This window comes from Meles meles, chromosome 8 (genome assembly GCF_922984935.1).
Source record: "Meles meles chromosome 8, mMelMel3.1 paternal haplotype, whole genome shotgun sequence".
Classification (NCBI taxonomy): domain Eukaryota; kingdom Metazoa; phylum Chordata; class Mammalia; order Carnivora; family Mustelidae; genus Meles; species Meles meles.
The window spans coordinates 115,682,233-115,702,889 of NC_060073.1; the positions used below are offsets into that span (position 1 = coordinate 115,682,233).

Sequence of the window (20,657 nt, forward strand, 5' to 3'; positions counted from 1 at the left end):
ACTTCTTGAGATGAAAAACACAACTTCTGAGATGAAACATGCCCTGGATAAGGTCGACAAAAGATTAGACATTCCAAAAGAAAAGATCAGTAGATTTGAAGGCATTACAACAGAAGTCATCCAAAATAAGCAGAAAAAAATATTTTAAATGAGTAAATTAGTCAACGATGGAAATACTTTTCAGAATCCCAATAGGCATGTACTTGAAGTCTCTGAGAGAGAAAGGTGAATATAAAACATACTTGAAGAAGTAATAGCTGCAATGCTTCCAAATTTGATGAAAACTATAAAACCACAGATCCAAGACACCCAACAAACCCTGCACATAAGAAACATGAAGAAAACAACATCAAGAGAAATCAAAGCTAAATTTTGCAAAACTAGCCAAAAAAATAGAAAAAACTCAAAACAACCAGGAGAAGAAAAAGATCTATTACATATAAAGGAATGAAGAAAAGGACGGCAGTGATGTTTTCACAGGTAACAATGCAAAGGAGACAATGCCATAGTATGGCAAGGATGGGGAAAAACCCTGTCAACCTAGAATTATAGAAAATACCTGTCAGATAGGAAGGCAAAATAAACACTTTATCAAATATGCAAAAGCCGAAAGGATGCATCATCATGAACCCATCATGCAAAAATTGTTTAAGAAATTCTTTCAGACAGAAGGAAAAGGATAGCAGATGTAAATCTGGATCTCCCAAGGGAATGAAGATCACCTGAAAAGGCAATGTCGTGACCTTTCCCCTGGGCAGGAAGGTGTATTTTGCCCCATTGTGAGTTTGAACATGAGGTTGCCCCTGATTCAGCTTCAGGTTTCCCAACAAGGAATATGTGACAAGCATGAGGAGAAACCTGCTGATAAGGAACCAGTCCCTGACCGAACAGAGCTTCCTGACCATATGGACCGCTCACCCTGGAAACGGTTACTGAGAGACTGATCAAAGTATACTCTTGAGGATTTCTGTGTTTTGGAGTATTATTGATACTGCACATTGACCTTTATCTTACTTAAAACAATTATTTTTAAAACTGTAAAGAAGTTGTGCCTTCAACGTTAAGATCTTTAATCTACTTGGAGGTTTTTTTTTCAACATGAAGATACATTTGATTCAGAGCAGCCCAATGGAAATACCATCTTGTTCTCACTAATCTGAAATGCCAACCCTATCGTATATCAACCACCTATATCTGCTCGGACGTCTTCCTGTGCGATCTCTTCTGTTAGTCTGTTTCTCTGTCTAGACACCAGTAGTACGATATCCATGTACTAATTAGATACGTTCATGCTAATAAGAAAATATTCTTTCTTCTTTCTGAAATGTACCTTGATTCTTTCTAGCCTGCTGAATTTCCAAATCAGTGTTAGGATCATTTTTTGAAGAATAGATTGCTGTAATCACATTTAAGTACATACCAACTGCGCATTGAGGGCTCCTGGAAGGCATGGGTCAGACTTTATCAGATTCACAGAGTGTAAAATACACGGCACTTATTTATTTTCCAGGGTTTTCAGTAGACACTTCTTGATTGACTCGGGGTTAAATTCTCTATAAATTCATTTTAATATAATGTTGAAGAATTTTGACAATTTATCAACATTTATCATTTACTGTTGAGGACCTACTTTGCTCTAAGTACAATACTAAGTACTGAATATTCAGCAGTTGGGAAATAGATATGGATCCTTCTCTCAGGACAATCTAACATTTAAACAAAATAAACAGAAATATAAATAATTTATAATTGTGCTTAATTCTATGAAGGGAAAAAATAGGTTGTATATAAGAATAACTACAGGGAGAATATACTTTTTTTATATATTACAACAGAATCTGTATAGAAGAAATGTGATTTGACTTACAATATTAACAGATTTGTATAGCAAATTAAACATAATTTTTTCCTGTAGTTAATTAATGTATTCATTGATTCCACGGTATTCATGTTCATTGGCACTATAATGATCCAGATATCAGGCTCACAAAAGTGGCCAAGGCCCAGTTCCTGTCTTGGAGGAGAGCCAAGTTCAGTGGCTCACAAAACTACCTTTCACTAAAAGAACTGCATGCCGAAAGAAAGCATAAATATAACCTTTTTATTTTTCTTTCTTTTTTATAGATGAGGATAGGCATTCACTCAGGTTCTGTGCTCGCTGGAGTTGTTGGGGTGAGAATGCCACGATATTGCCTGTTTGGAAATAATGTCACTCTGGCAAGCAAATTCGAATCAGGAAGTCACCCTCGGCGCATCAATGTCAGCCCTACCACTTACCAGTAAGTGTTCTCTGACCTCTCCTCCTCCTCCTGTCTTTGGCCTTGGCTTCAGCTAACATCCTGTCATTTGTGAGACACTATATTTATTTATTTTTTTGATCCTGTCATTCTCTGAGGTGGTAGGAGTATGTCCGCCCAGTCTGAAAGATAGCAATTGTCACATAAATGTTAATGTGCACCGGGAGAGAGTGCACAGGGAGCCCGACTTGACTGAGAGGTAAACACAGGTTTGCCATTTGCCACAGTTGCCCCCTTCCGAGTACACCTGTTTGAACACAGGAGAGCAAGTGTTGGAGAGCGGCGTCACACCCAGAGTCCTCACATTTTCAAAATGTTCCTCAATATTTATAAAAATCCGCGGAATGAGGGAGAAAAGACATTTTGTCTGCTTTTATTCTTTGGAATAATTAAGGTAAATAATGAATCTCTAAAGTTAAATACTTATTGGGCAAAGAGTTAAACTTCAGACTCTATCTTAAAGGTCATATTTAGCAACTCTGCACACACAGCTGACAGCTGATCACATCTGTATTTTGTACCTGGGAGATGTCCTTTCGCCTACTGGTTACTGCACCTTCTAGGTACGGGGACCATGCCTGGTCTAGCTCATCATTATATTCCCAGAACTTGCAGAGCATGCTTAACACATATAAGTACTCTTTAAATATTTGTTGAATTAATGAATAAATGCATTGGTAGGATGCACTTTTCTAGATTAAGATGACTATCTCCTGTATGTTAGACTTTGGTTTTATGCTTGGCATTGTTCTGCAAGCTAACTGGTACCATGATTTGGATAACTAAGAAATCATATTGTAAAACTGTTGAGTGGAAATAATGACCATTGATATTTTTTCTTTTTCTGTTTTTATTGAAGTATAATGAACATACAATGTGATATTAATTTCAAGCATATAACATATTACTTCGACAGTTCTCTACATTACTCAGTGTTCACACGGTAAGTGCAGTCAATCATGAGTCACCGTAAAATGTTTCTATAATATTATTGACTGTATTTCCTATGCTGTAGCTTTCATCTCCGTGACGTATTTTATATTGGGACTCTGTAGTTCTTTATCCCCTTTATTTTACCCGTCCTCCCACCCACATCCCTGACGGCAACCGGCAGTTCGTTCTCTGTACTTAAACGTCAGTTTTTTGGTCTCTTTTCTTTGTTTTGGTTTTTAGGTGCCACATATAAATGAAATCCTATGGTATCGGTGGTTCTGTGACTTATTTCATTTAGGGTCACATGTTCTAGTGTCTCCCAATCAGATGGGGGCCTCCAGATGTGGGGCAATGATCAGCTGGAAGCTGGGGCAGGGGAGAGGAAAGAATTCACTGAGGCAGAACAAAGGAGATAGACATTTACTGAACACACCCACAGCGAGTGGTGAGCAGGACAGCAGAGGAGGGTTGTCTGCCACAAGGCAGTGGGCTGCTTTCAAAGAGAGAAGGTGAGGAGGTATGGTGACATATAGAATTCTCCTTTTGATCACTGTGCTTGGTTTTAAGTAACCCGTTGGTCAGCTAGGGCCTATGGATGTTTTGAGGTTGTTTGGGGCGGGGGGGGGGGTGTTGCCTGATGGGCCTGTCTGTATTCAGCCCGGTGGTCACTCTGGTCCTTTCTGCATTCCATTGCTAAAGCCTGTTGGCCTAAAAGTGGCCTCTGTACTTAGGTCCATTAATGTTGTTGCAAATGGCAAAGGCACATTCTTTTCTGGCTGAATAGTATTCCGTTATAAATATATATGTATATATATGATATATACACACACACATATATGCCCCATATTGATCCATGCATCTGCCAACGAACACTTGGGTTGCTTCCATATTTGGCAATTATAAATAATGCTTCCATAAGCACAGGGGTGCTTGTATCTTTTCAAATTAGTCTTTTTTCTTTTTCTTGGGGTAAAATCCCGGCAGTGGAATTACTGGATCATACGGCATTTCTGTTTTTAACATTTGGAGGAAACGCCACGTTACCTTCAACAGTGGGCTGCAGTTGACATTCCTACCAACAGTGACAAGGTTTCCCTTTTCTCCACATCCAACACTTGCTCTTCTCAGCGTTTTGATAGTAGCCGTCTGACTGGTATAAGGTGATGTCTCATTGTGTCTGGTGTCTTGTTTTGTTTTGGTTGGGGGGACTGTTTGGCATTTCCCTGGTGATGAGTGATGTCGAGCATCTTCCCATGTGTTTGTTGGCCATCCTTATGTCTCTTTGGAAAGTTGGAAAAATGTCTATTCAGGTCCTCTGCCCATTTTTTAATCAGATTGTTTTTGTGATGCTGAGTTGTGTAAGTTCTTTCTATATTTTGGATATTAACCCTTTATCAGATCATTTGCAAATATCTTCTCTCATTGGTAGGTTACTCTCATTTTGCATATGGTTCCTTTGCTTTACAAAAGCTTTTTATTTTGGTGGGGTCCCAAGTTTATTTCTGCTTTTCTTTCCCTTGCCTTAGGAGACATATGTAGAAAAATGTTGCTAAAGCCAATGGCAAAGAGATTACTCTCTGTTTTCCTCTAGGAGTCTTATGGTTTCAGGTCTCTCATTTAGGCCTTTTATCCATTTCGAGATTATTTTTGTGTGTGGTGTACGAAAGTGGTTCAGTCTCATTCTTTTGCATGTAGCTGCACAGTTTCTCAAAAATGTTTTGTGAAAATTCTGTCTTTTTCCCATTGTATATTCTTGCTTCCTCTGTTACTTATTAATCAACCATATATGTGTAGGTTTATTTCTGGGTTCTATCCTGTTCCATTGATCTGTGTGTCTTTTCTGGTGCCAGTACCTTACTGTTTTGGTTATTACAGATTTGTAAGTGCATCTTGAAATCTGAGATGTGAAACCTCCAGCTTTTTTGTTCTTTCTCAAGATTGGTTTGGCCATTCACGGCCTTTTCTGGCTCTTCACAAATTTTATTTGTTCTAGTTGTAGGAAAAATGCTCTAGATGTTTTGAAGGAGATTGCATTTAATCTATATATTGCTTTGGGTAACATAGACATTTTAACAATATTAATTCTTCAAATCCATAAGCCTGCTATGATTTTACATTTGTTTTATCTTCCATTTCTTTCAGTAATGTTTTGTAGGTTTCAGAGATTAGATCTCTCACCTGTGTGGTTAAATTTATTCCTAGGTATTTTATCTTTTGGTGCAACTGTAAATCAAATTGTTTCCTTAATTTTTCCTTCTGCTACTTTGTTATTAGTATATAGAGACATGACACACTTTATATTGATTTTGTGTCCCGTGACTTGACTGGATTCATTTATCATTTCTAATAGTTTTTGGTGGCATCTTTAGGGTTTCTGTATATAGTATATATAGTAACGTGTCATCTACAAAGACCAACAGCTTTACTTCTTCCTTAGCAATTTGGATGTCTTTCGTTTCTTTTTCTAGTCTGATTACTATGGCTGGGACTTCCAGCACTACGTTGAATGAAAGTGGCAGGAATGGAACCCTTGTTTTGTTCCCGATCTTGGAGAGAAGGTTCTCAGTTTTTCACCACCGAGTATGATGTTAGCTATGGGCTGGTCATATATGGCCTTTATATGTCTAGTTCTTTTCCCTCTACACCCACTTTGTTGAGAGTTTTCATCATGAAAGGACGTTGAAAATATCAGATGCTATAATCTGCATCTCTTCAGATGATCCTGTGGTTTTATCCTATTGTTAATGTGATGTATCATACTGGCTGACCTGCACCATTATATACCTGGGAAAAAATCCCCCTTGATCGCCGTGAATAATTTTTTAATGTGTTGCTGCATTGGGTGTGCTAACCTTTTGAGGATTTTTGCATTTATGTTCATCAGATATATTGGCCTGTAGTTGGTTGGTTGGTTGTTTTGTATTTTTTTTTTTTAAGATTTCATTTTTCCAGGGTAAGGGAGGAACAGAAGAAGGGGTACAAGCAGACTCTACACTGAGTGTGAAGCCTGATGTATGGCTTGATATTAGAACCCTAAGATCATGACTTGAGCCAAAAACAAGAGTCTGACCTTAACTGACTGAGCCACCGAGGTGAACTGATTTTGTTTATTTTGTGGTGTCTCGGTCTGGTTTTGGTATCACAATAATGCTGGCCTTGTAGACTAAGTTAGGAAGTTTTTGTCACTTTCATTTTTTGGAACAGTTTGTGAAGAATAGGTATTAACTCTTCTTTAAATGTTTAGTGGACTTACCTATGAAGCCATGTGGTCCGGAACTTTTATTTTTTGGGGGTTTGTTGATTACTGATTCAATTTCATTACTAGTAATTGCTCAGTTCAAATCTTCTATTTCTTCCTGATTCAGTTTTGGAAGACGGTATGTTTCTGGAATTGATCCATTTGACTAAGTCCTCCAGCATATTAGCATATAACTTTTCATAATATGTTCTTGTAATACTTTGTATTTCTGTGGCGTCAGCTGCTATTTCTTCTTCTTCATTTCTGATTTTATTTGAATCCTCTTTTTTCTTTGATGAATCTGGCTAAAATTTTTTCAGTCTCTATTTTGTTCATTTCTGCACAGATCTTTATTTCTTTCCTTCTACTGACCTCGGGTTTGTTTGTACTTTTTTTTCCTTTGTAGCTCCTCAGGTGTAAGGTTAGGTTTTTTGAGAATTTCTTGTTTTTTGAGGTAGGCCTGTATTGCTGTGAAGTTCCCTCTGACTGCTTTTGTTGCATCCCATGTTGCATCCCATGGTTTTGGACTGCCATGTTCTCATTTTCATTTGTCCCACATATTCCTTGATTTTTTTTTTTTCTTTGATTTCTTGGTTGACTCACTAATTGTTGAGTAGCATGTTGTTTATCCTCTGTGTGTTTGTGGTTTTTTCCTGGATTTTTCTTATAGTGGATTTCTGGCATTTTACTGTTAGGATTGGAAAACATACTTTATGTGATCTCAATCTTCTTAAATTTACTGAAACTTATTTTATGGCCTCTCATGTAATCTGTCCTGGAGAGTGTTCCTTGTGCACTTAAAAAGAATTTTTATTCTGCTGTTTAGGGATGGAATATTCTGTATATATGTCAGGTTCATCTGGTCTGACGTGAGTTTCGAAGCCACTCTTCCCTTATTGATTTTCTGTCTGGGGAATCTATCTGTTGATGTAAGTGGGGTGTTAAAGCCCCAAGTAGTAGTATATTACTGTCAATTGTTTCTGTTAATATTTGTTTTATATATTTTGGTGTTCCTATGTTGTGCAAATTGTTATATCCTCTTGATGGGCTGTTCTGTTTATCATTATGTAACGCCCTGCCCTGCTTCTTGCCGCAGTGTTTGTTTTGAAGTTGATTTTGTCTGATACAAGAAGTGCTACCCTTTGTGCACTTCCATTGCATGGCATATGTTTTTCTATCCCTTCGCTTTTTGCCTGCATGTGTTTAAGGTTTGAAGTGAAATTTGCAGGCAGGATGCATATGGGTCTGGTTTTTTTATTCATTCAGTCATCCTCGGTGTTTTAATAGGAACATTTAGATCATTTACATTGAAAATGGTGGATAGGCATATATTTGTTAATTGTTTTCTGGTTGTTTTCCTGGTTCTTCTATGTTTCTTCTTCTCTTGCTCGTCTCCCTTATGGTTCGATGGCTTTGAACAGTGTTATGCTTGAATTTCTAGTTTTTGCGTCTGTATTATAAGCTTTTGATTTGTGGTTACCATGTGTTCATATCTAACACCTTATGTGTACAGTGGTCTGTATTTAAAGTTACAGTTCCTTAATTTCAAACACATTGCAAGGACTGAATTTTTATTCCTCCTCCATATTTTGTGATTATGATATTATATTTTATGTCTTTTTATTTTATGTATTCTTGAACTAATTTTTATAGATATAATTGATTTCATTACCACTTTTTTTGTTTTAACCTGAATACTGTCTTTATAAGTGATTGATCTATTTCTACTATATATTTGCTTTTATCTGTGAAGTTTTTCCCTTTAATAATTTTCTTCCAGTTATGGCCTTCCCTTTATACTTAGAGAATTCTCTTTAACGTTTTGTATAAGCCTGGTTTGGTGATGAATCCCTTTAACTTTTAATTGAGAAACTCTTTTTCTGTCCTTCTGTTCTGGATGATAGTCTTTTTGGATAGAGTACTTTTGGTGTTATTGTTTTTCTTTTTGTTTTTCTGTTTTTAACTTTCAGCACTTTGAATCTACCCTGCCACTTTCTTCTGGCGTGCAGAGTTTCTGCAGATAGCCTTACAGGGTTTCCCCTTTTATTTTGATTGTGTGTTTTTGTATTGCAGCTGTAAGATACCTGATCATTGCTTTTGCTGTTTTGTTTGTTCTTTGCCATGGTATGGGCCGACTGGGTTTATCTTGTTAGGGGTTCTCTGTTTCCTGGACCTGAATGTCTGTTTCCTTCCCCAGATTTGGGGAGTTTTCAGCTTATTTCTTCTAATAAATTTTCTCCTCCACCTCCTGTTTTTAAAAAGATTTTATTTATTTGTCAGAGAGAGAGAGAGAGAGAGAGTACAAGCAGGAGGAGTGGCAGGCAGAGGGAGAAGCAGGCTGACGGCTGAGCAAGGAGCCCCATGCAGGACTTGATCTCAGGACCCTGGGATTATGAGCAGAGCCTGAAGGCAGATGCTTAACTGACTGAGCCACCCAGGCATGCATCCCTGTTTTCCCTTCTTTATCTCTTCTCCTTCTGGGATCCCTATAATATTGATGTTATTATACTTGATGCTGCTGAGCTCCTTTAACTTTTTTCATTTATTAATATTTTCTGTTTCTTACTCAGCGTGGTTGCTTTCCGTTTCCTGGTCTTCCAGATTGCTGCTCCACTCTTCCGTGTCCTCTCCTCTGCTGTCGGTTCCACGTGGCGCATTTTTTTTATTCCATTAATTGCATTTCTTACTGCTGAGAGGTCATTTTTTCCATTTTCTGTCTTCTTGTTGACATTCTCATTATTCCATCCACTCTCTTCTCAAATCCCAGAGACTATCTTTATGACCACTGCTTGGAATTCCATATTAGGCACATTGCTAATCTCTGTTTCATGCAGTTATTTTACTGTGACTGTGTCTTGCTCTTTCATTTGGGACATGTCCTTTTATCTCCTCGTCTTGTCTGACTCTTTGTGTTTGTTTCTATGTATTAGGGAAGTCAGTTATGTCTCCTGGTCTTTAAAGTAGTGATCTGGTGAAGAAGAGGCCCTGGGGTGTCCTGTAGGGCTATCCCCTTGGTCACCCAAACTAGGTGTTCCAGGGGTGTCCCCCTAGTGGGCCACATGTTCCTTTCCGTTGTGGCTGAGCCGTGATTGCCTCTAGCCCAGCCTGCTGCACTGACCTGCTTTACCTGGTGTCGGGGCACTGATCGGCGTTTAGTTTCCCCACTGCTGAAAGACGAGGCTGCTGTGGGCTCATTAGTGGGCAAGTCTGGAAGTCGGGCTGAGTGTCTGCACCTAGGCTTTCTGCCAGAACTGTAGGTAGTACCAAAGGGCAGGGTTTGCTCCCTGCAAGCCTGGGAGTTCTCATCAGTGTGTGAGCGTCTCCCCCACCGCTGTTGGCACACTGAAGGGCAGGGCTCCCTGCCTCTGCAGACCGCTGGGAGACCAAGACGCTGGAATACAGAGGTTATCTCCCCCCTTCCCCAGAGCAGCGGGAGCGGCGTTGACCCCTGCCCGAGCTATTTACAAAGTGTGGCAGGACAGGAGCTGCTTTCGAAGGGGGCCGCGAAGTTTGGTGGGTTGAATTGTGGTGGCCGCAAAGGAAAGTGGCGGCTGTGTCCGCGACTCTCGCAACATGGATAGAAAGTGCTCGTGGCTCCTGTAAGTGGCCAGCGACCGAGGCTCGGGGAGGGGAAGAAAAATGAAGCCCACCAGCACTTTCCTCCTCAGAGAAATCTCTTAAAGATCCCTGCCCATGCAGAACGTAGCTGAGATCAGCGAATAAGTCTCCTTCACATATACCCCAAGTTCTTCTCGAACCGCTGTTTCTCTGTTGTTTCTCAGGGTGAGTCATTCTGCCGGCTCCTGAAGCGCGGGGTCCCCGTTCGCTCTTGCTCTCCGTGCTTGTGACGCCCCTTCCGTTGGCAGTTGGTCTTGCCGGGAGTTGGATTCCCAACTGCATCTCCACCATCTCCTGCGCTGTTCAGTGTGGCCTCTCCTCGAGGACTGACTGTGCAGGGTCTGCTCCGTCAGTCTTCCGTCACTTCCAGAGTGAGCCGCGCAGATACGGCTGTTACCTCCGTGTGTCCTTGGGGCGGGTGAGCTCAGGGTCCTCCTACCCTTCAGTCTATCCTGGATGTCCCTTGAGTTTTAAAATTATATCTTAAAAAGAAACCTGAAGCAAAAAAAAAAATTTGTATATATAGATAGAAGTCGATAATAATAAAATGGAGATTTTTGAAAATTTGATATATCTAGAGAGAAAATGACTCTCAGAGGAAAGGTATCTAGATTTCTGAGGTGATGAGAAAGGGAACTGCAGGTTGCCTAAGACCCACCTGTCAGTCAGAGGGTATTTATATAAGGGTTTTGCCTCTTTTAAACTTATTCCACTTTTTTGAACACAATTATGGGCATACCACAGATGATCTGACAGTTTCCATGTTAACATTTTTCTATTTTAAAAAATGACATGAAAGAATGGATTAGCTGCTCGAGGAGTTCGTGCCCCCCTGAGCTGAGACACGGTGGCTGTGGATGGCTTTGTTTACACTGAACAGAAAGGAGACCCCCACAAGCCACACAGGACCTGGGCCCTTGGGTCCTGCCCCTTCCATAATCCTCAGTGAGGTGCTCAGTAGGGCTTCAGGCCCGAATCATTTCAACCACTGCAGGCACCAGAACATGGTGTTGTGTATTGTCTGCCCGCCACCCACAAACAAACCAGATGGACCCAGGGACAGACAGATTTAGATTCGAAAAGGTATTTTTTTCTGATTGGCCCCAAATCATATCATTACTATTAATACTTTAGAAAAATATTTTTACATTTACTTAATTAAAAACAAACCTTTTCTTGCTATTTCCCTGCCTTCCCCCCTCCTTCCCTTCCTTCAACAAACGCTTGTTGAGAGCCTCCTATATTCCAAGCAGTGTGACGGGCCCTGAAGTACAGTGACGAGCCACACGCAGGCTCCCTGCCCTGATGGGCGAGACCAGAGACCACGTGATACACGCACCTCCGCCAAACAATGAATCACAATCCATGGGCGCTGAGAGGAAGTAAACCCAGTTAGAGCGTTAGAGATGATGCTGGAAGGTCATGGGAACAGTTTTCAGCCTAATACTAAGAGCAAGAAAAGATACTGAAGACTTTCTTTTTTAAAGCTTTTACTTATTTCTTTGAGAGAGCGAGCACAAGGGAGAGCACAAGCAGGGGGAAGGAGCAGAGGGCGAAGCGGACTCCCTGCTGAGCAAGGAGCCCAGCCTGAGACTCAGTCCAGGGCCCTGGAATCCGGACCTGAGCTGAAGAGAGAGGCTTAACCGAGTGAACCCCCAGGTTCCTGATACTGAAGACTTTCAAGCAGAGGAGTGAGTTGACCAGATTGTGCCTTAAAATTCACCGAGGCTGTAGAAAGGAAACCGGCTTAGGGCGTGCAGAGGGCCAGCACTTACTGACTGAGAGCAGGTAGTCTTATCCCCATTGCGTTGATGGGGCTCAGCTTAAGGACACTGCGGAATCCTTCTGCTGTTTCTACTTGTCTTCCCACGCTTTGGAAGAGCAGTTGGGCTCACTGACCTTTGACATCCACGTAGATCTGGGCCACCATTGAAAACAATCACGTTGCGACCTGGTGGTGATCTGGGAGTGACTGAGTATCTTCTGTTGGTTTAGTCCATGCTAACCCGCAGGGCTCGGTGGGGTGTAGTTGTTCTGTTCATCGCAGCGGGTACAGAATGTACTTCCCCTTTCCAAGGACACTGCAAGTTAAACACCAGGATTGAATTCTCGGGGACATCCTCTATAAGGAGGCAGGTTGCACTTTTTTAGAGCAAATGGAAATTTGAAAAATTAAATGGGAAGTTTAGCTCATGAGAGCTTGGAATTTCCAGTTTTCTTTCCTGAATTAGATCCCATAGAACATCCAATATCGTCTGAAATATTAGTATTACCTTGAAATCTTCAGAGAGGTTTATACTGACTTTATTTTTAGTAAGACTATATGATAAACACGGAATAGATTATTTGCACATGATAAACTGAAATAATTTTCTGAATTGTTCATTCCAAATATATTTTGCCGGAAATAGTATTTTTTTAAATCAGTGAACTTTTATATTTTGAAGCACTGAAAATTAACAGGAGTAATACCCATGATAGGAGCACTGGTTTAATACTTACTGTATTTGCCTCAGCCTTTGGAATTCTTACTCCCTTCCATGGTGACAAACACCCTAATGATTTTGGTGTGTTTAAAGGTTACTGTTCTGTGCATTAGCTTTCTCAGAAATACCCATACACAATAGAATTTTATATATTTTAATTTGTATGTGATATCTCACTATAGGAAAATTTCTCTAACATTGGTTTTTATTTAAACAAAATTTTGTATGTTTAAGGTCAGTACTATGATGAGACTTGTTCATTTTATTATACAACTTTCCATTGTATGACTATACCATATTCTAATATTTTTTGTCTGTTCCTCTGTTGATCAACCTTTTTTTCCTAATTTTTAACCATTACAGAGTGTGTTCCTATGAATATTATTACTTACATGTAATTACTTAAGTCACTTTACATTTCTTATCAGACAAATTGAGTTATGCAAGAGTTGGAATAATTGGGTATTTTCTCAAAAATTTTTAGACATAAGGAATAAAGTTTTAAAAATCAAAGTTACAACTTCTATATGATAAGTCTTCATTTTTTAGACTTTTCCCAAGTGAGTCATCTTTGTTGCATCCAGTAATGGCCAAGGACCATTACTTCTTCACGTAGAGCAGTTTATTCCTCATTTTATTTCTGGAAGAAAAATAGTTACTAAGTTCCTAGTTTTCCATGTTTGATGTTTTCCCCCGTTTTCTCCAATAAATGTGAAGTTTATACCCATCTTCATTCTCACTCATCCCAGTTGTGCAGTAGAGCACACAAACACCTCTCTTCTCCTCCTGTCACTGATCTGTGAAACTGTAATAATTGATTATATTCAGGCTAGTGTTCGCAGATTTTGAAATGGCATGAATTCTCAAACAATTGGCCTAAGCAAAAGACTCCATAACTACAGCGATAGGAAATTTTCCTTAACCTTCCAACGATTTTTGCTTTTCTCATTTACTGTTGATCTCCTTCTCGTGCTCTTCCAAAGCACGTCCAGTCAGGTCCTCTGGCCAGATTTAAAAATCCAACATAACATCCCAGGAGGCCTATAATTTAATTACTAATCCAGTTTTGTTTTTTTATTTTTTTATTAATATTTTTTAATATTTTATTTATTTATTTGACAGAGAGAGAGGTCACAAGTAGGCAGAGAGGCAGGGAGAAACAGGCTCCCCACTGAGCAGAGAGCCCGATGCGGGGCTCGATCCCAGAACGCTGAGATCATGACCTGAGCCGAAGGCAGAAGCCCAAACCACTGAGCCACCCAGGTGCCCCGGTTTTGTTTTGTTGTTTTAAAAAGGTTTTCCTCCACTAACTTTAGGATGGGCCTACTTCACATGAGTGCTGAAACATCAGATACCTATATATCTTCAGTTTTTGCAGAATTAGTATTAAGTCCAAAAAAGTCCTTTTTGATGATGTACCGAACACATTGCAAAATCACATTTCTTTCATGTCGGATGTCTGGAGCTAAAAGCATTTCCGGGAGATATGGATGGTGTGTCCGTGGTTCAAATACGTTTGATAGTTGTGATAATCTTTTTTCCCCGTAGGTTTTGTCTTTTTGAAACTTTTCTTTGGGCTCTCATACTTCCTAGCAGTCACTTTAGCACTGGGACTGGGTCTCTTAGGAGTATTGCCAGGAAGAACCTCATCAGCCACCAGAATGTCTGCTTCAGTCTGAACGGGAGCTTCTTCTGGCTCACTGTCTGACCCTGAGAGATTGCCATAGCTGCTCATGAGTGAGCACGGGGCTGGTGTCACTTCCCTGGGTATAACAGTGCTTTGTGCTTTCTCCTCTTTATCAGACTCAGAATCCGTGTTGACCAAAACACCCAGAGGGTCTGCATTTGCTTCAGGTGGATCTTCAGGCTTCACATCACCCCAGCAACTGCCAGATCCAACGCTGGACCTGTTTTGATGTTGACTTGTGTAACTTCTTTATTTCGCTTACTAGCCCTTATCAGATATATCATTCGCAAATACCTTCTCCCATCAAGTAGGTGGCCTTTTTTACTGTGCAAAAGGTTATTTTTGTATAGTTCTGCCACTTTATTTTTGGTTTTGTCTTCTTTGCCTGAGGAAACATATCTAGAAAAATGTTAGTAAGGTTGACATCAAAGAGATTGCCACCCGTATTTCTTCTGAAAGTTTTATAGGGTTGTGTCCCCCATTTAGATCTTCAGTGAATTTTGAGGGTTGTGTATGATGTAGAAAGTGGTCCAGTTTTCCTAGTCCTTTCTATTAAAGAAACTGTCTTTACCCCATTGTATGTATACTTGTCACAGATCAACTCCGTACATTTCTGGAGTCTCTGTCCTGTTACATTGATCTGTGTTGTTTTGAACACTATAGCTTTATAGTAGATCTTTAAATCTGTGATGGCTATACCTCTGGTATTGATCTTTTTTCAAGGTTATGTGGGGTATTCAAGGTCTTTTGTGGTTCCATATACATTTTAGGACAGTCTGTTGTAGTTTTGAAAAGGTGCTACTGGTATTTTGATAGGGATCGCACTGGACCTTTAGATTGCTTCAGGTAGTGTGGATTTTAACATTTTAATACTGATTCTTCCACTCCATAATCCTGGTAGCTCTGTCTTTCCTTTTTCCCCCCCCCCATTGTCTTGAATTTCTTCCATCAGTTTTTTATGTTTTTCAGAGTATAGGTTTTTTACCTCCATGGTGGAATTTATTCCCAGGTATTTGATTCTTTCTGGTGCAAATGTAAATGGAATTCTCTTTCTGTTACTTTGTGATGTGTATAGAAATGCAGCTGATTTCTCTGTTAATTTTGTATCTTGCCACTGTATTGAACGCATTTAACAGTTCTCATAGCTTTTGGTGTTGTCTTTAGGGTTGTCTATATATAGTACCATGTCTTCAGCAGTAGGGAGAGTTTTACTTCTTCCTAACTAATCTGGATGATTTTTGTTTCTTTTTCTTGTTTGATAATGTCATTAGGACTTTACCCTGAATGCAGGTGGCAAGAGTGTACATCTTCGTTTTGTTCCTGATCTTAGAGGAAAAACTCTCAGTTTTTCACCATTTAGTAAGCTGAGGGTTTTTCATATATGGCCTTTTTTTTGTTGCAGTGTGTTCGCCCCTAAAACTACTGTGTAGAGTTGTATCATGAAGGGATGTAGAATTTCATCAGATGTTTTTCTACATCTACTAAGAGGAGCATTCACTTTGTAATTGTTGTGTATCGACGGATTGGATTGCAGATATTGAATCATCCTTGCATCCCTGAAATAAATCCCACTTGATCCTGGTGAATGAGCTTCTAATGTATTGTTGAATGAGGCTTGCTAATGTCACGTTGAAGACTTTTACATCTACATTCATCAGAGATATTGGCCTGTAATTTTCTTTTTTGTGGAGTCTTTGTCTGGTTTTGGTATCAGGGTAATGCTTTCCTTGTAGAATATATTTGGAAGTTTTTCTTACTCCTCTACTTTTTGGAATCGTTTGAGAACAATAGGCATTAGCTTTCTTCAAATGTGAGGTAGAATTCATCTCTGAATCTACCTGGTCCTCAATATTTTGTTTTGTTTGGTTTTTTATTATTAAGAAAATTGAATTGGTAATCAGTCTGTTCAGATTTTCTATTTCACTGTGATTCACTTTTGGGAGATTGTATGCATTGAGAAATTTATCCATTTATCTAGGTTGTCCAATTTATTACCATATAATTTTTTTGGCCTAGTCTCTTAAAATTCTTTCTGTTTCTGTGGTGTAGGTTGTTATTTCTCCTCTTTCCTTTCTGAGTTTCATTATTTGGGCACTCTCTGTTTTATCTGATGAGTCTGAGTAAAGACTTAGCAGTTTTGTTTATCTTTTCAAAGAATTAGTTCTTTTACTGATCTTTTCTCATATTCTTTTTACTGTTTCCACTATGATCTTTATTACTTCCTTCCTCTATTAATTCTGGGCTTTGTTTATTCATTTTTTTTCCCAGTTCCTTCAGGTGTAAGATTAGATTCTTTGAGATTTTTCCTGTTTCTTGAAGTAGGCCTATCTCACTGTTAGTTTCCATCTGAAAAGTGCTTTTACTTTGTCCCAAAGATTTGAAATCATTGTGTTTTTTCATTTTCATTTGCCTCCATGTATTCTTTAATTTCTCCTTGGATTTCTTACTGATCCATTTTTTATTTAATAGCATGTTGTTTAATCTCCATGTGTCTGTGTTTTTTCCATTTTTTTTTCTTGTAATTGCAGTCAGAGAAGAGACTTGGTATGATTGCAGTGTTCTTAAATTTGCGAGCCTTGTTTTGTGGCTTAACCTGTGATCTGTCGTGGAGAATGGTCTGTGCACTTGGAAAGAATTTATGTTGTGCTGCTTTTGGATAGAGTGTTCCGTGTTTATCTGTCAAGTCTGTCTAGTCTAATGTAGCATTTAGAGACACTGTCCCTTATTTATTTGCTGCCTAGACGATCTGTCCATTGATGTAAGCGGGGTGTTAAAGTCCCCTGCTATTTCTGGATTATGGCCAATTTCTCTCTTTATGTCTGTTAATAGTTGCTTTATGTATGTAGGTGCTCTGTGAATGCACAGATGTTTACACCTATTATATTCCTTACCAGTATTTACTGCCTTCTTTGTCTCTCTACTGTTGTACACAGCATATAGGTGGGTCTTGTTTTTTCATCCATTTTGTCACCCTGGATGTTTAGAGCATTTCAGCCATTTTCAGTTAAAGTAACAATAGGTAGGTATGTACTCACTGGCATTTAGTTGTTTTGTGGCGGTTGTGTAGTTCTCTGTTGCTTTTCTCTTCTCTTGCTCCCTTCCCTTGCGATTGGTGACTTCTTTAGCGTCATGCTTGGCTGTATTTTGTATCTGTTACACGTTTGTGTTTTTGCATTACCGTGAGGCTCGTGTATGATACCCTAAGCATATGGCAGTCTCTGTTACACGGATGGTCAGTGAGGTTTAACACATTCTGAAAACTTCATTTTTCCTGCTGGCCTCCACAGTTCATGTATTTGTTGTCTAATTTTCTGAGTCCCCTTAACTGGTTTTTACTGATTTTACTACTTTTATTTATTTCTGAACCACTGTACTAGCTTTATAAATTAGTGCTCTCCCTGTTTCACGGTGCGGCCCTCCCGGCGTTCAGCTTTTTTGGAATTCGTGTGCTTCCTGGACCTGGATGTCTGTTTCCTTTCCCTGCTTAGGGAAATTCTTAGTCTTTCTGTGTCTTTTCTCACTCTGGGACCTTTCTACTGTGAATGTTTGCTCACTTGTTGTCCTGGAGGTGCTTGAGCCTCTCATTTCTCTTTCTTCTTCTTTCTTACTGTAGTTCCGCTTCGGTGCTCTCCAGCAGCCTCTCTTCCCGAGAATGGATCTTTTCTTCCGCCTCCTCCACTGTACTGTTGCTTCCTGTATTTCCCAGCTTCGGTTCTTGTTGTGCATTTTCTGTTCTTCGCGTTCTCACTGAGTTCACCCACTCTTCTCTCCAGTCCGGTGAGCATCTTTTTGCCCATCCCCAATTAGATAGCTTGTCTCCATCTATGAATTCTTTTTCTTTGGTTTTGTCTTGTTCTTTCATTTGCAACATTTTGCTCTTCCCTTATTTTGCCGGATCTTCTATGTTTATAGCTGCTTCTCCTATATGCACAGGAATGGTCTTATGTATCCTGGTGTCCTCTGTAAACTGCATGTGCTTGGTAACTTGGGCGGGCTGGAGTTTTGGCTCTGATGGACGGGGCATCTCGGGGCACTTCAAGCTGGGGTTGGTGGCGGGATATAAGGTGCTGCCGTAGCAGGCCAAGGCGGTTCCAGGCTCTCTGCCGAGAGTGCCCTGGCAAAACAGCTGGAACTGAAGTGGGTGCAGAGGGGGGCAGTCCTGGGCCCCTCCGCATGAAGGACACCCAGTAGGAGTGCTGAAGCTGAAGTGGGTGCACGGCACAGTTCTCTGCACAGGGTGCGTCTGCAGCATGCAAGGGCTGGGGGTTCCTGGGTTGCTCTACATAGAAGACACCCTGGTTAGTTGCTGGGAGCCTAGGTGGGCATAGGCTGTGCTGCGGGCACCCTGGCATGCCCTATAGAGCCAGAGTGGTACAGGCCTGGAGTATCCCATGATGCTCTGCGCCTGTGTCACCTTGGCGCGATGCCTCGAGCTGTAGCGAGCACTGACCAGGGCTGCTGTCAAGGTGGAGGGGAGCAGAAACAGTGATGCCCTTCAGCCCCTCCAAACCAGAAAGGGTTCCAGCAGCCCCCTCCCCTCTCCCGCCCCTGCAGTTTGGCGGCAGGCTTCTAGGACTGCTTTCTTTGTATTCTAGGTGCCCTTTTATATCGGGTGCTCAGTGTTCCTCAGTACTGTTCCCCTCCACGGCAGCTCCCAGCGGTGGGCTGGGCTTCCCTTCCTTCCCGTGTCTCTGGTTCTCTTCTCTCCGGGGTCTGTGTTCTGAGGTGCAGAAGCTGTTCGGTAGCCCGCAGTTCTTCTGCAGGAGGAAATGCTCTGTGAGTACGTGTAGACTTGGTGTGTTCGTGGAGGAGGCGAGTTCAGGGTCTTCTCACATCGCCGTCCGGGCCCGGAACTCCATCCTGTTGTGTACACGAAGGAACAGATCATCTTATTGTTGGACGTGACTCTCATTGGAGAAGTTTCGCCATGTTGGCTGATGTGTGAGAGTTGGATTACAGGCCTTATGTGGCAATCCCAAAGAAACAGTGTGTCTCGTAATTTGGCCAAAGCCATTTTAACCATGAACTGCGCTAGCAATCAGCTTATTCCTACAAGTTTTTATTAGCAAAGACCTCTTCCCGATGACGAAGTTACAGTAATGTGATTTTTTAAAAATACCTATTTTCTCGGCAAATACCCAGATTGAAGCAGAGGGACCTAGATTACTGTGGACTCTTTGCTTAAATGATACAAGTTGATTTTCTTGCCGTTTTGCAGAACAGAATTCTAACATGGGTCTCACTGGGCTCAAACCAGGTTGCCGTGATGGCTGCATTCTTTTCTGGAGGTTCTAGGAGATAATCAAGGCCATCTGGATGCCTTGGTTCACTGCTTCCCTCCTCCATCATAAAGCTGGGAATCTTGCATCTTTCTAATGCTGCTCCTGCTGTCACAGGTCTTTAATCGAACTCTTCTTCCTCCCTCTTCCACTTTGGGGTCCACTGGGTAACCCTGCAACCTTATTTCACCTGGGCCAGTATTCTGACGTGCTCCGCTTCCAGACGTTCGGACAGGGGCATTCTTTTAGCGAGGGAGTGGTTTATTCTGAGTAACAAGGGGAAAATCCGAGGGCTAAAGCTACCTAGAGCTATAGCCCTGTCCTTTCCTGCTGCTGTAACAAAGTGCCGTAGTCTGGGAACTTACAACTGAAATGTATTTCTCACAGCTGTGGAGGCTGGAGTCCAAGATCAAGGACCAGCATGGTCGCTTCTGGTAAGCGCTTGCTTAGGGCTCTCAGATGGCTGGTCTCTCCTCCTATGCTCATGTCGTGGAAAGAGAGGGGAAGCCAGCTCTCCTGCGACTCCCGGTAGGGCATGAATCCCATCCACGAGGGCTTCCGCCCTCATGACCTCCCCTGCTCCTAACTCCTTCCCGACGGGGCCCCTGCTGTACCATCACAGCACAAGGTACGTTTTGAACCGTGAAGTCAGTCCATCGTGAGAACTGGGTTTCACTTCTCCATTTAAAACTCAGTGGAGACCTCTGCTTGAGGAGAAGATTGGGGAGCGGTTCTGAGAAACAGGGAATTTTTGTGAAGGTGACTGCTGTCTCCTCACTTCCCAATCCGCTTGCAACTGCTCCCGAACTTGTAATCCTTAATTTAAAAGCACCAAGGTTAAACCTTCACAAACCATGATGTGGAAGCTTGATCCTACCACGGTACCGAGACCCGGTTCTCCAGAGCTGTAGGCTAGGAATCTCATCTTCGTTCAGGATTACTTTGCTGTGTAATTTGGGGCAAACAAGGTGAAATTCCTGGGTTGGTCTCTTCATGTCTATAATGACGGTGGTGACCAAGATGCTCTCTAAAATATCTTCTAGCTCTAAAAGGTGAGGGCTAGATGTTTTTTGAATCACTTCTTCTCTGGAAGCAATTCACTCACATCATCACCTCATT

At 41.0% G+C, this 20,657-nt stretch overlaps 1 protein-coding gene across 3 annotated transcripts in view; it reads left to right on the top strand.

Annotated features, from left to right (window-relative positions):
• Window positions 1–20,657, top strand: part of GUCY1A2 (guanylate cyclase 1 soluble subunit alpha 2) — a 297,534-nt gene that overhangs the window by 256,061 nt on the left and 20,816 nt on the right. For all 3 annotated transcript variants that reach the window (XM_046015025.1, XM_046015026.1, XM_046015027.1), the window contains exon 7: window positions 2,125–2,279. In XM_046015025.1, the coding sequence (XP_045870981.1) occupies window positions 2,125–2,279 (155 nt within the window). The remainder of the gene's footprint in view (window positions 1–2,124; window positions 2,280–20,657) is intronic.